This window comes from Aquarana catesbeiana, linkage group LG12, assembly GCF_042186555.1.
Source record: "Aquarana catesbeiana isolate 2022-GZ linkage group LG12, ASM4218655v1, whole genome shotgun sequence".
Taxonomy (NCBI): domain Eukaryota; kingdom Metazoa; phylum Chordata; class Amphibia; order Anura; family Ranidae; genus Aquarana; species Aquarana catesbeiana.
This window is the reverse complement of record NC_133335.1, coordinates 46456187-46471903: the sequence shown is the minus strand read 5'-3', so window position 1 is coordinate 46471903 and position 15717 is coordinate 46456187. Positions and strand designations below refer to the sequence as shown.

Sequence of the window (15717 nt, the reverse complement as noted above, 5' to 3'; positions counted from 1 at the left end):
AAGGCACTGTAGATACAATTAGCATTGAACTGATGGCTAACCAGTTCCTACTAAATGCAGTTCATCAACCTACATGGCTTCTTCTATATCTTGAAGGACAAGTATACCTTTAGGCCTTGTTCATATGGGCCTTATACAACGTACACTCATGCGAGGGCCATATTTTACCCACACGGGGATGCACCAGTGGTCCCTGTGCAGGCAGTCCCATTCTTGTCAGTTGGGATGCAGTGACTGCATGGACACACCCGCTGTTCTCAGTTTGACATCCGTACAGATGCACAGTCCCGAACACACACTGTCTATGTTCAGGGCCATGCATGTGCCCACTCAGATGAAAAATTGGAAGCAGAGGCTGTGTCTGTACAACCACTGCGTCCCAATTGACATTATTGGGACTTCCTGCATGGAGATGCACAAATTACCTGTGCATCCCTTTGCAGGTAAACATGGCCCTTAGGTCCCATACACAATATTAGATTTTCTGCTGATTTTTGTCTTCAGATATACCAAAACCATGTAGTGCAAGGGCCTGCCTAATTGCATACAAATTGAAACTCTTAAGGTTTGACCTCATATTAAATGGTTTTGATAAATCTGAAGACAAACATCTGCAGAAAATCTAATCGTGTGTATGGGGTCTAACACAGGTGTGCGCTGTAGTAAGCATGTGTGAACAAGGCCCTAAGCTTATTTGGTAAGCTAGCTGCAAATTGCAGTGCAAATGGCAAATAATCAGAATTCATAGTTTACTGGCCTGACCCCAGTAAATTATAATGTTACTGTTTGTTCTGGAATACTGTACAATTATAATGTTACTGTTTGCTCTGGAATACTGTACTTTATCTTGTTTAACAAGCCAGACAATGCTGTAAACTGCTATTTTTGTATATTATATTACTAAGCCAAGATTTGAAGATGATTATCCTTTGTATATAAAGATTTAAAGATAATTGTCCATTCTATCCTCTGCATGTATAACTGTTGAGTCATCAGAAGTAATTATACATAATGGGTTTTGTTCATACTTTTCATTTGCAGATTATTTAATAAGGCAGAGCTTTACAATAGTAGTCCGTGTATTCAATTATATGTACGTGTTCGGTTACATTCATCTAGTGCCGACCTGGTCATGGGACTGAAGTTTTAGCCACATAGAGTATATACTATATATAGATGATGGAAAATATATAGCATGCCAACGATATTTAGGTTTGGTCCAAAGAGACCAATGTAACAACTGTTGTCTGTATGTGGTGCGGAGGTAGAAGGGACTGTATTAAATGACTGTATTATCTTTCAACCACAAGGTGTCCGGCCTCAGTGTGACTAATGGGAAAGACCAGCTGGTCGTTTTTCATACCAAAGACCGAAAAGACCTCATCGTATGTATGAAGTTTGCTGGACAGTCAGCCCAGGAGAGTCATGTGGGGGAACTTGTTGGAGTCCTGGCCAATCACTTTAAGAGGTAAATGTGTCTTAGTAGACTGAGTTAACGCATTTGTCTTGTAGAAATTGTTTGCTGTAGCGGTAGCACTCACTTTGAGCTAGTTTTTTGAGACCAGGTCTTAACTGGTCAACATCTCCTCTTTCTGGATGGCGCCTGGGCTATAGCAAGCCATGCACCTGTAGTAGAATATCAAGTCCTCTGTACACTGTATGTGGTGGTCATTGTAAGCCTTCTCATATACAGGCTACATCTATGGTATGGCCCAGGAACATATGTACTGCACTGAATAAAACCCAGTGACATCCATATGCATTAGGAGTGTTTGAGGTACACTAGCAGACCTCATAAGGTTGTGATGTTCTGCTTAGAGTGGATTCCCAGGCTAAACCTAATTAATCCTAAAAATACTTCCCCAACCCTTCCCACCACCTATGTTGACTAACATGTAAAAAAGATGTATATACTTACCTATTTTAATGCAACTGTGGTCTGGTCACGTATTCTCAGCCAGTGGTGACTTCAGAGGAGAGGAGGGAGCACCAACAACGCATGGGCCATAAAAGCCTATGGGTGATATTACTGCTCCCAGGCATTCCAGCTGTTGTTGCTCACTCTCTCCTCTCCCATGCAGCTAACATATGGGAGATCATGTGACTGGACCAGAGCGGCTTGAAAATAGGTAAGTACATACATATTTCTTACACTGGTTAGTTAGTATGAGTGTTAGCAGGGGGAGGAGCAAATTTTAAGATTAGTTAGGATTTAGTCTGGAATTCCACTTTAACCACATCCCACCTGGCCTATATCAAAATGACGGTGGCTTTCCCATTTTGACTGGACATCATATCACGTTCTTCAGAACATGCCGCTCATGCACACCCCAGGAGGCATGCAGCGTGGCAGTCATTGGTGCGGTGTGTCGCTAGGACACACTGCATCTCCGATCATGGTAAAGAGCCTTTGACGTAGGCTCTTTACCATGTGATCAGCTGTATCCAATCACAGCTGATCACAGTGTAACTAGGAAGTGCCAGTTATCGACATTCCTCTACTCATAGAGAAAAAGGGATCGCTGCCCACAGGTGATGCAATCGGTAACACTCCAATGTTGCTTCTGTGAGGTGGGGTGCACGCCCTGCCACTACAGCAGAAAACTTGGAACAGGGTATCTTTGGATCGGCAGCACACCCACACAGAAAATAAAGTATAAAATCTTTATGTTGTGAAACACGTCAGCTTACCTGCATTTCCCCTGCCTGTACCCATCCAGCGCTTTTAATAGTTATGCTTCAATAAAGACTTTATACTTTATTTTCTGTGTGGGTGTATTGCCGATCCGAAGATTTCTCTGTTCCATTCCTCTACTCATGCTGACAGGGCATGAATAGAGTAGTGCTGATAAGCGTCTTGCCTTACGGGGGATCTAATAGTCGGTGGTATGATTATGAGTGCAGCCCCATCAACGATGTCACCGGTGCCCATCTGTGCCGCCTATCATTACCACCTTTCAGTGCCCATAAAGGCTGTCCATCAGTACTGCATGTCAGTGCCGCCTATCAATTCCCATCAGTGCTGCATATTAGTGCCACCTCATCAGCGCACATCAGTGAAGGAGATAAATTACTTATTTACCAAATGTTATAATAGAAACGAAAAAAAATTACTTTTCTTTTTCAAAATGTTCGTTTTTTTTTTTTTTTCAGTGGTGATTAAATACCACCAAAAGAAAGCTCTATCTGTCTCAAAACATCAAAACAATGATACAAATTCTGTTTGGGTACAGCATTGCATGACAGCACAATTGTCATTCCAAATGTGACAGTACTGAATGCTGAAAATTGGCCTGGGCAGAAAGGGCGTGAAAGTGCCCTGTATTGAAGTGGTTACGCTTAGTGCTGCTGATGAACCCAGAAATCAATGGATAATTCTGCAGTAAGGGTGCTTGATGTCAGTCCATGTGCCATCTAGCAGCAGGCTGGTAAACAAGGTGGGGGGGGGGGGGGGTTAAGGGGGCATAAGGCTATTATGTACATCCATGCCTGGTATCTTGGGGTACTGGTTTTATGTGGTGATGGTGGTGCTTGATTTGCTCAGACAATCAAAGGATTCATACTGAGTTCCTAAACCTAGAAATGTTCCACAGGGTTCTGTGGGCAATGTTATGGGGTCCAACCCAACTATTTGTGTTGTGTTCTAAGGGGCATGTCTAAATATCATACTCCATCACCAGAGGAAGTACATTATCACTCTTTGTGTTATAATCAACATATATAGTAATCTCTAAAGGGGTTGAGATCACTTTAATTTGCCTAACAGAGTAATTGACTAGTAGAGCCATGTAAACTGTCAATGTAAAATGCTTGTAGGCCAGGCTAGTATTGCTATACAGTTGTGTCCTATTCAGTCGGATTGAGCCAGTGCAAAGAAAGTAAGATAAAATGAACATGGATTTCATCGCTGGTTTTGATTTTAAAACAATCCCTGTCTTTTCCTGTACACTGGAAATTTCCCTTGAGATTTTATGGTAAAGGACATGGTGCTTGTTACAGAGCTGGGAACATTTCCAGGCAGTATTATATTTGTTTGTTTCCGTTTGTTTTCCTCCATTCACTGATCCTTAGTCCTCAGGAATGATGGGTTAGAGCTGGGAGTTCATTGATTTCCATGGAAACAGGCTCAGCATCTGAATAGTTGAGTGATGAGGATGAAGGGTTTAATGAGCTCTGAAAAAACAGGGTTAGCATTAGGCAGCCATCCAAGTTCTTTTTAGCTGTCAGTCCCCCCCCTCTTCTGTATCTGTCCTTCTCCCCCCCCCCTCCTCTCTTCCTTTATTTCTCTCCTTTCTCCTCTCTTGTTCACTTCCTTTCCCACTATCACCCTCCGTCTCTCCTTTTTATCTTTCCCTGCCTTTGTTTTTGTTTCTCTCTCTCTCTTCCTTTCCTCCACCTACTCTCCTCCTCTATTCCCCTTTTCTCTCTCTTTCATTCTCTGCCTTTGTCTTTCTTTCTTTCATTCTCTCCATTTTTTTCTTCTCTTTTTTTCTATCTTCATCTCTTCCTCCCTTCTACTTTACTATCCCCCTCTCTCTTCCTGTCTTATGCCCCATACACACGGTCGGACATTGATCGGACATTCCGACAACAAAATCCTAGGATTTTTTCCGATGGATGTTGGCTCAAACTTGTCTTGCATACACACGGTCACACAAAGTTGTCGGAAAATCCGATTGTTCTGAACGTGGTGACGTAAAACACTTACGTCGGGACTATAAACAGGGCAGTAGCCAATAGCTTTCATCTCTTTATTTATTCTGAGCATGCGTGGCACTTTGTGCGTCCGATTGGTGTACACACGATCGGAATTTCCGACAACAGATTTTGTTGTCGGAAAATTTTATAGCCTGCTCTCAAACTTTGTGTGTCGGAAAATCCGATGGAAAATGTGTGATGGAGCCTACACACGGTCAGAATTTCCAACAAGGTCCTATCACGCATTTTCCGTCGGAAAATCCGACCGTGTGTACAGGGCATTAGTCTCTTATTCTCTCTCTCTCTCTCTCTCTCTCTCTCTCTCTCTCTCTCTCTCTCTCTCTCTCTCTCTTTCTCATTCCTCTAATTTTCTCCATCTCTCGTTCCTCGCCTCGTTTTCTATCTCTCCTCATTTTCTCTCCATCTCTCCTCAATTTCTCTCCATCTCTTGTTCCTCACCTCATTTTCTCTCTCTCACTCACTCTCTCGTTTCTCACCTAATTCTCTCTCTCGTTCCTCATCTCATTTTCTCTCTCTCTCTCCTCACCTCATTCTCTCTCTCTCTCTCTCTCTCTCTCGTGCCTCACCTCATTTTCTCTCTATCTCTCCTCATTTTCTCTCCATCGCTCGTTCCTCTCATTCTCTGTCTCATTCCTCTCATTCTCTCTGTCTCATTCCTCTCATTCTCTCTGTCTCATTCCTCTCATTCTCTCTCTCTCGTTCCTCTCATTCTCTCTCTCTCTCTCTCGTTCCTCTCATTCTCTCTCTCTCTCTCTCTCTCTCTCTCTCTCTCTCTCTCTCTCTCTCTCTCTCTCTCGTTCCTCTCTATCTTTCCTCATTCTCTCTCTATCATTCCTCTAATTTTCTCTATCTCTCATTCCTCACCTCATTTTCTCTCTATTGCTCCTCATTTTCTCTCCATCTCTCCTCAATTTCTCTCCATCTCTTGTTCTTCACCTCATTTTCTATCTCTCTCTCTCGTTTCTCACCTCATTTTCTCTCTTGTTCCTCACCTCCTCTCTCTCTCGTTTCTCACCTCATTTTCTCTCTCTCTCTCGTGCCTCACCTCATTTTCTCTCCATCTCTCCTCATTTTCTCTCCATCTCTCCTCAATTTCTCTCCATCTCTTTTTCCTCACCTCATTTTCTCTCTCTCACTCACTCTCTCATTTCTCACCTAATTCTCTCTCTCTCTCTCCTCACCTCATTCTCTCTCTCTCGCGCGCGCGCGCTCCTCACCTCATTCTCTCTACCTCACCTCATTTCCTCTCTCTCATACCTCACCTCATTTCCTCTCTCTCATACCTCACCTCATTTTCTCTCTCTCATACCTCACCTCATTTTCTCTCTATCTCTCCTCATTTTTTCTCTCTCTCTCTCGTTCCTCACCTCATTTTCTCTCTCTCTCGTTCCTCACCTCATTTTCTCTCTCTCTCGTTCCTCACCTCATTTTCTCTCTCTCTCGTTCCTCACCTCATTTTCTCTCTCTCTCGTTCCTCACCTCATTTTCTCTCTCTCTCTCTCTCTCTCTCTCTATCTCTCCTCATTTTCTCTCTCTCGTTCCTCTCCTCATTCTCTCTCTCTCTCTCGTTCCTCTCCTCATTCTCTCTCGTTTCTCTCCTCATTCTCTCTCTCTCTCTCGTTCCTCTCCTCATTCTCTCTCTCTCGTTTCTCTCCTCATTCTCTCTGTCTCTCGTTCCTCTCCTCATTCTCTCTGTCTCTCGTTCCTCTCCTCATTCTCTCTGTCTCTCGTTCCTCTCCTCATTCTCTCTGTCTCTCGTTCCTCTCCTCATTCTCTTTATCTCTCGTTCCTCTCCTCATTCTCTCTGTCTCGTTCCTCTAATTTCCTCTCTCTCTCTCATTCCTCTCCTCATTTTCTCTCCATCTCTCCTCAATTTCTCTCCATCTCTCGTTCCTCACCTCATTTTCTCTATCTTTCTCCTTCCTCTCCTCATTTTCTTTCTCTCTCTCGTTCCTCTCCTCATTTTCTCACCTCACCTCATTTTCTCTCTCTCACCTCACCTCATTTTCTCTCTATCTCTCCTCATTTTCTCTCTCTTGTTCCTCACCTTATTTTCTATCTCTCCGCATTTTCTCTCCATCTCTCGTTCCTCTCCTCATTCTCTCCTATGTCTCGTTTCTCTCTCTCTCTCTCTCTCTCTCTCATTCTCACTTGTCCCTTTTATTCTCTTTCGTTCCTCTCATTCTCACTTGTTCCTCTTATTCTCTCTCTGTCTCGTTCCCCTCTTTCTTTCTCTGTCTCATTCTCAGCTGTCCTCTTATTCTCTCTCTTGTTCCTCTTGTTCTCCCTCGTTCCTCTAATTTTCTCTCTCTCTCTCTCGTTCCTCTCGTTCTCCCTCATTCCTCTAATTTTCTCTCTCTCTCTCGTTCCTCTCCTCTCTCTGTCTTGTTCCTCATATTCTCTCTGTCTCGTTCTTCTTATTCTCACTTGTTCCTCTTACTCCCTCTCATTCTCTCACTCTCGTTCCTCTCATTCTCTCACTCTCGTTCCTCTCATTCTCTCGTCCTTTGTCTTTATACCCTGACAATGAGAGGGAATTCCCAGAATGCTTTCCTCTTTTCCACAGAACAGGTTCTCATTTACATAGATTAATTACCTTACACAGAACGCTGGCAGTCTTATTAGAGCGTCCATATTTTAAGTCTGTGTTCACAAGATGACGTGTGACTTGGACCTCAGCAATGTCAAATTGTTCAGGTTCCAGTCTTTCCTGGATGCTGAACTAGACTGCTGTACTGCCAGTCTTGTAATGGGTGAGAGGGTTTTGCAGCTGGGGAATTGTCCTATCACATTTAATGCATTCAATGCTGGTAGGAACACACCTGTCTGTTTTTATGTAGGTGGGTGTCAAATGATGTCCCTGCCTGCCTCTGAGGAGAAATCTGCTCAATGTCCCTCCATCTCCTCGTAACAAATTCCTCCAGCTGGCATCACCCCCTCATCTCCCCCTTCTGCTGGACTCTCCCAGTCTGCCTGACATTTGACAGCTGTCAGACATGTGCTGCACAAGTCCGGATCTCCAATCAGGCATAGCGCTTTGAAAAAAAACACAGGATACCTTTTGAAAAGGAAAAACACTGCTTTGAATGGTAGAATGTGTATGTATATACTGTATACCTGTTCAATCATACTTGACCCGTGCCAATTCTATGAGACCGCGCCCTTAGCACCATGTCTGATGCATTTGAAAGCCATTTTCACACATGGAGAACATGCAAACTCCATGTAGTATCCTGGGCCAAGAGATTCAAACCAACGATCCCATTGCTGCAAGGCATAAGTGCTAACCACTTAGATGGTACTTGTTTGAATCCAAACAAGGGCAAACAAACATTACAAAACTGTATTCATGCAATAGTGCCTTCATATTATTGGCGCTCCTCCATCTTCAGTCAACTATAAAATTACATATCTAATGACAGTGCAGCTTATCGCTCCTGTGAAAGTGTCTTGCTGCAAAGACTCCAGTGCAAAGCGAAGAAACTTCAATAATAGTGCTTTCCACTGGACCACTCCACACTCCCCAAGTGCTAAACACTAACCAAATATTGCGACCCTAATTTAATAATAAGGTTTTAATGTGCTTTATTCTGAGTCTCCAATTCCTCACCTCCTCCTAGGGGTGTCCAGATTCAGATAAATCACCTCCTGTACCCCCACAATCACCAGGCCAGGGTTGTAGGGGAAGAGACCCTTGTCCTCATCAACATGGGGACAAAGTGCTTTGGGGGAGCTCCTCCCATGTTGAGGGCCTGTAGCCTGGTATGGTTCAGGGAACTGCTTGCTTGTCCATCCCCTTTCCTGGCCTGCTGAGCTGCATGCTCGGATAAGGATCTGGTATGGATTTGGGGGGGGGGGGCTCATGCCAATTTTTTATTTTTTTTTTGTGGCGTGAGATTCCTTCCATAATCTATTCCAGACCCGAAGGGCCTAGTATATATTGGCAGGACCCCACACTCATTTATTTTTTATTTTTATGCTGGCTTTTTCTTTTGTTTTGGTTGTTCTTGACGCAGCGAGTGCCGGTTCCTTAAAAACCAGCTGAAAGTTCATACATTCTTTAAAAAAAATACCTGGACCACTACCTATTTAATGCATTTATTTATAATTCATGCATTTATTTATTTCCTTTAGTGAATTGACTTTAAAGGGTAAGTTCACTTTTTATAAAAGCGGGTGGAACATGTAACATGTTCCCAAGGGTGAACTTATCCTGTAATGTTGTTTTATGCAGAATGGACCAAGCGCTTTTGATTTTTGAGGTAATCACCGCCTAAAGGAATAGTGTACTGACATTTTCAGTATCACATATGATTTAGAGCAAAATGTGTCACGTGACCCAAATACCGGATGCGATAGCCTTTTGTGAATTGAGCCCACTGTTTTGTAATGTTTTTGCACCAATATTTATGATTTGATTATAGCACATCTTGGATAATGTAAGGTCTTAAAGGCACAGCGCTGTACTTTTGTGTATTTTGTGTCTGTGGCCTTTTTTTAAGTGTTACTAAACCCACAACCGTAAAATCTGTCTGTATGTGCAGAATGGCATGTTTGTTATACTGTGGAACTTAAGGGGTTAATCCTCTGTATTGTGTAAAAAGGCTCTTTGATCTTGTATGGACAGATCCTCCCCCTCCTGCAGGATCTCCCTTGGCAAGGTCAGAAAAGACACAGTGAGGGTAGTACTGCTGCACATGCTCAGTTTGGTCTCTATTGCTGGAGAGAACATTTCCTTGTTGATCAGAGCTAGCCAGGTCACATGATATTGACATCACACATGTGGGCGTGTATACAGATCCTAAATGACAGCCCAGTCCCTCCCTCCCTCCTCCTCCATGTCCAGTAACTAAAAAAGAACACAGTGGGTGGGATGTCACATCTTGATTGATGGATGATCTGCCTCCCATAACAGCATGAGGAGATAAGCTATAGTGGAAATCCTCTCCTACCTGAGCACTCAGGCAAACCCTGCAGTTTATCACCTGACCATGGTATACAGATCAGCCAGAAACATAGATAGTGGCAGTATTTTATTGTAAAAAGAAGGTGATTTATAAACTGTGGGCACGGTGGGGGGCAGATGAACTATTTTCATTTTTTTTTTTTTTAGCAAATTCGTTGTTGGGCAGATTAACCCCTTCATGCCTAAGCTTTTTTCTGACATTTGTTGCTTACAAGTTAAAATCTGTATTTTTTTTGCTAGAAAATTACTTGGAACCCTAAAACTATATTTTATATATATATATATATATATATATATATATATATATAAAAATATTCTTTTAGCAGAGACCCTAGAGAATAAAATGGCGATTGCAATATTTTATGTCACACTGTATTTACGCAGTGGTCTTTCAAATGCAATTTTTTTTGGAAGAAATACATTTTCATGAATGAAAAAAATAAAACCAGATAAGTTAGCCCAATTTTTTTTTGTATAACGGAACAATGATGTTATGCCGAGTAAATAGATGCCTAACATTTCATGCTTTAAAATTGCGCACACTCGTGGAATGGCGACAAACTAGTGTACTTAAAAATCTCCATAGGCAACGCTTTAAAAATTTTTACTGGTTACCCATTTAGAGTTACAGAGGAGGTCTTACGTGAGCATAATTGCTTTCGCTCTAATGGTCACGGCGATACCTCACATGTGTGGTTTTGATCACGGTTTACATTTGCAGGTGTGGCTTGCGTATGCGTTTGCTTCTGCGCGCGAGCACGCAGGGATGGGGCTTTAAATTTATTTTATTTTTTTCTTATTTGTTTGTTTTTTTTTACACTGTCCCTTTTTAAATTTTCTATTTTTGATCACTTTTATTGCTGTCACAAGGGGGATGTAAACATCGCTTGTGGCAGTAACAGGCAGTGACAGGTACTCTTTATGGAGAGATCGGGGGTCTAAAAGACCCCAAATCACTCCTTTAGCCCTCATTCACACGAGGCGGACTCCGTTTCCACGGAGCCCGCCTCGGTCCGCCGGCTCAGCGGGAGATCAGTCTGTTGATCTCCGCTGAGACGGCGGATGACAGGTCCCTCTCTGCTCACTGAGCGGGGAGGGGCTTGTCAGGCACCGCTGCCACCTATGGAGGGATCGGATTAAAACGGACAGCATGTCCGTTTTCATCAGATCTCACCCAATCCGATCTGCCAGCGACGGATCTGGACGTAGGACCATCCGTCTGCTTTTACCGGATCGGACGCGGTCGGATGTCAGCGGACATGTCTCCACTGACATCTGTCGCCCCATAGGCTAAAATGGAGCGCCCGTTCAGGTCCGCCGTCAAAACTGACAGGCGGACCTGAACGGTCCGATCGTGTGAAAGGGGCCTTACACTTAAAAGCATTCAAAACATCAAGTTTGGCTGTTTTGAATGCTGTAATTTTTTTTAATCTGGCGCCTTTTTTTGGCGTGCCGGCTGGTCGCTCGGGTCTCCCATTGTGATGGGGGAACACCGGAGGGGAAGGGGGATGTCCCCTCCCGCTACTTGTAATGACAGCCGCGCCCTATTGGCTGTCACAAGGAAGCCGATAGTCACCTGTCAAAAAAAAAAAAAACGGTACCGGGGTGATGTGTGCAGCTGCAAGTATCACCCTCGTACAACCCCTTGAAGGCTTAAAAACCGCAACGCGCCATAAAAACGCATCACATGCTTTTCTGCAGCTTCTCCAGTGAAGTCTATTGAACCAAAAATGCAAACAAAAAAATCAGCGTTTTGCGTTTCAAAAAGTTCCGGACCCTTTCCAATAATGCAGAGACACAAAAATACATTGATGTGAACGTGTTCCATTGGAACCCATGGTAAAATTAATGTCCTGCGTTTCTGCAAAAAGCATGAAAAAACGCATTGGTGTGAATGGAGCCTGATGACCATACTGTGGTATTCAGCTGTTTGAGTTGCATAAGATTTTAACTATAAGAGGAGAGTATTCAGTATTTATTACATTTTACTTTTATTGTTTACCATCTTGAAAAAGGGACTTTCACAGTTGAGTCCACGGCTCCCTTGTAATGAATTTCCTTGGGATTTGCTTTATGGGAATTTCCCTTGAAATACTGGAAAGGAATATAATGAAAGTGTTTGTTTATTCTCTGCATTTCCTCTGACCTTCAAGAACGATCATCATTTCCCTTTAAATCTGTTTGCTAATTACAGGGGGTCATGCAATGCTTTTTACCGCAACAGGATATTGTACATACGGTGTGTCAACACTGGCTCAGTATTCTCACTGATGTAGATGTGTGTCATCTGTCATTATGGAGAGGACGAGTAAGCGCACCGTATTTAGGTCACAGCATGTAGAGCAGGCCAGGCACAGTTGATTAATAAGCATTTTCTACAGATGACAGAAGCATTGCACAACCAACTTTTTCCTAATTACAAAGTTCCTAGCAGCACATGGCATAGTCCCCATGTCTCATAAATTGATCTAACTGCACATCTGTGATTGGGTAGTGAACATAATGCTGTAATGGAGGATGGTAAAATGATGTGCGTGGATTTTTTTTTTTTAGTGATGGTTGAAAACGTATCTAAAGTCACAATGGTTTGTTTTGGGAAAAAGTGCAATGGGGAGTTACCCTGTTTCCCCGAAAATAAGACCTAGCGTGATTGTCAGTGATGGCTGCAATATAAGCCCTACCCTGAAAATAAGACCTACAAGGACTTTAACTAGGGCTTATTTGGGGGGTAGGGCTTATATTGCAGCCATCACCGACTATCACGCTAGGTCTTATTTTCGGGGAAACAGGGTAGAACCTCTACAAAGTTAGTGCTGGAGCTGTCTGTGTCCCCACTAGGGAGAGTCACCCCTTCTGAGATGCAGAATTTTAAGATCTCGCTAAAGGAAATGACCAAAAAGTGTCCTCATTTAAATATTTTTCCCTCTATTCTGGGGAGATTTTCTCTCACTTCCTGTTGTCTCAGACAGTAAGTGCTAGCACATTTCCTCAGTAGGATACAGAAAAAAAAAAAAAAAAAAAAAAAAAAAAAAAAAAAGGTGTTAACCATTCCCTCTGCTATCCAAAGTTCTGGCTTTAGGTATAAACAATATTGCCAAAAGTATTAGGGTGCCTGCCTTTACACATATATGAATTTAATGGCATCCCAGTCTTAGTCCGTAGGGTTCAATATTGAGTTGGCCCACCCTTTGCAGCTATAACAGCATCAACTCTTTTGGGAAGGCTGTCCACAAGGTTTAGGAGTGTGTCTATGGGAATGTTTGACCATTCTTCCAGAAGAGCATTTGTGAGATCCGGCACTGATGTTGGCGAGAAGGCCTGGCTCACAATCACTTTTTTCATCCCAAAAGTGTTCTATAGGATTTCTATAGGCCAGTCAAGTTCCTCCACCCCAAACGCGCTCAGTAGGGTTGCCACCTCATCCCTTCTAAACCCGAACACGTATTTATTACGGATTTTCTGTGATTAAAGTAGTAATTAAACTCACTTGGTGCCTTATTTGCATTAAATTAGCCTCAGAACCTGTGTAATTCATAAGGCACCAAGTGAGTTTAATTACCACTTTTAATCAGCCACAGGACCTTCGTAATTAATATGTGTTTTGTTTTAAAGGAATGAGGTGGCAGTCATAGCCTTGCAGCTTGCACCTTTTAAATACAAGCTGAAATCAGGCTGACAGCCCCAGAGCCTGCACCATTACATACAAGACCTACTCCAGGCCTGTGTAGCTCCATATTGTTTGTATGTGACTTGATAGAACATCAAGAATAGACTAAGTGAGAGTCCGGCAAGAAATTGGTCTGGATGGTACTTTCTAGGCATTCCACTTATTACCCCCAATAAAAAATCCAAATATATATACTGTATCTTAAATAAAATATTTTAACAAAAAAAAAATATTATCAAGCAGTATATATGTTTAGTGATCAAGATATAATGGGTGCAATTCTCATTTATCCCAACGCATTTCAAAATTGCTTTCTTCCTCAGGCGAAAAGAGAATTTGTAGAGAAAACCCAAATGATCATCAAAAACACTGCTGTATTGGTGGGTCGCAAAATCGACTTCCCTTATAAGCGAACCAAGGATTAACTCCCTCAGCTAAAAAGAACTGGGCCCATAGCTTCTTATTATAAATATAGAATCATCACCTCAGAGGAAGAAAGCAATGTCAAAGCACATTGGGATAAAAGAGAATTGCACACATATAGATATCTATCTCTCTCTCTCTCATTTATATATATATATATATATATATATATATATATATATATATATATATATATATATATATATATATATATATATATAATCTCTCTAGATTATGACCTGTATATGCCACTTGATATATGGTTAATATATTTTTTTTAAATGTCTTTAAAAAAAAAAAAAAAAAAAAAAAATTTTTACAGATTCAGCAAATTCTGCATCAATCCAGTGCTAAGGCATTGATTGTCTCAGCTGAAGTGGAAGGGGGCTCTGGTAACAGGACTTGTTATGCCTAAACAGAGGTCCTAAAGGATCTTCTCATTCTGGGGGTCTAGGCAGTAGAGAGATGCAGAATATCCCTTTGCTGAAGGGTGACTTTTTTTCCCTTTATCTAAACTCTACCTGAAGCCACCCTCCTACCTTCCCACTTCACTGGTTACTTACCTCCATTCCAGTACTAGTATGCCCGGTGTTCCCCTTCTAACGGAAATCTGTGCAGTGCTGGGTTTGTCTTAAAAGGTTTGAATGAAGCTACCGGTATATACTGAATCTTATTCAAGCCTATAGGGGTATACACATAGAGCACAAGCATGGCCAGCGATACACAGATTTTCATCAGAAAGGATGTAGATCAGGGATATGCAATTAGCGGACCTCCAGCTGTTGCAGAACCACAAGTCCCATGAAGCATAGCAAGACTCTGACAAGCATGACATCCAGAGGCATGATGGGACTTGTAGTTTTGCAACAGCTGGAGGTCCGCTAATTGCATATCCCTGGTGTAGGCCACGGCACTGGGCTGCTGCTAAGTATGCAGTTGCTAGGGAAGGGAAAAAGCATCATTAACATAAAAGGTATTTCATGTTCAACTGGATGGACTGGTATCTCTGTTCATCCTTACTATGTAACTTATGACTTAAAGAAATATCATTATTATAAATGGTTTTCGTTTACATAGCTTTTGAACTTTGAGAGTGAATATTTAAATAAAGTTTTTATTTCAAGCTAAAATGTAACTGTTTACTGTTAAATAAAATAAGCCATTTTGTATATTGAGTATCTTTCTTATATCTTACAGTGAGAAGAGGCCCCTCCAGGTGCTCGTTGGGCATCCAGTCCAGTGTAGCCAACATGGCAAATCCTGCTCCATCACTGTGGAAACCAAAATCAACCAATCGCAGCCTCACTTCAACAAAGGCCGTTCCGGTTTTACCTTGAGTGTGCCAGCCAACTAATGTGCGCGTGCCTGAAACCATACCACGATACTGAGTATCTGTGTACCAATGCCTTATACAGCCAACGATACCTTGGGTTCATATTGCGGGGACCGGTTCCCCCAGAACATTTTGTCAGTCCTTGAAGGGATTACATGTACACCATACAACATTACTACTCAATTTTAACCCAGGCTCTCCAGCCTTTAACTGCCTATCTTTTAGATTCCTTCATATAATTTGTCTTATTTACAATTCCACAGGATTTAGTTCTCAAAAAATAATTAAAAATTAATCTAGATTCATACATAAATGTGTTTTGCTATGAAAATGGCATGCTTGTTGGTGACAGCGTATGGTGCTGTATGTTTGGGGTTTGTTTTGTGTGTACCAGACTGAAAATGTAGTGGAGCTATTCGCACTTGAGCATTGTGGCAGGATGTGCTAAAGGGCACTCATTAATGCACATTTCCACAATGCATGGCAACACACCTGCTCTATGTGCACTGTTGGGAGCCATTCACGCTGTGCGTTAGGCCGGGTTCACATATGTGTGAATTGGATGTGGGTTTCCCCGCATCAAAATTCACATGACATGCAAATGTGTCT

General features: G+C 42.2%; 1 protein-coding gene across 1 annotated transcript in view; it reads left to right on the top strand.

Moving 5' to 3' along the window:
• The window catches only part of MYO1D (myosin ID), a 150318-nt gene extending 134897 nt beyond the window's left edge, over positions 1 to 15421 (top strand). Inside the window, exons 22-23 of the mRNA XM_073607686.1 lie at positions 1311 to 1468; positions 14973 to 15421. Of these exons, the coding sequence (XP_073463787.1) occupies positions 1311 to 1468; positions 14973 to 15129 (315 nt within the window). The 3' untranslated portion in view covers positions 15130 to 15421. The remainder of the gene's footprint in view (positions 1 to 1310; positions 1469 to 14972) is intronic.
• The last annotated feature ends 296 nt before the right edge of the window (positions 15422 to 15717 follow it).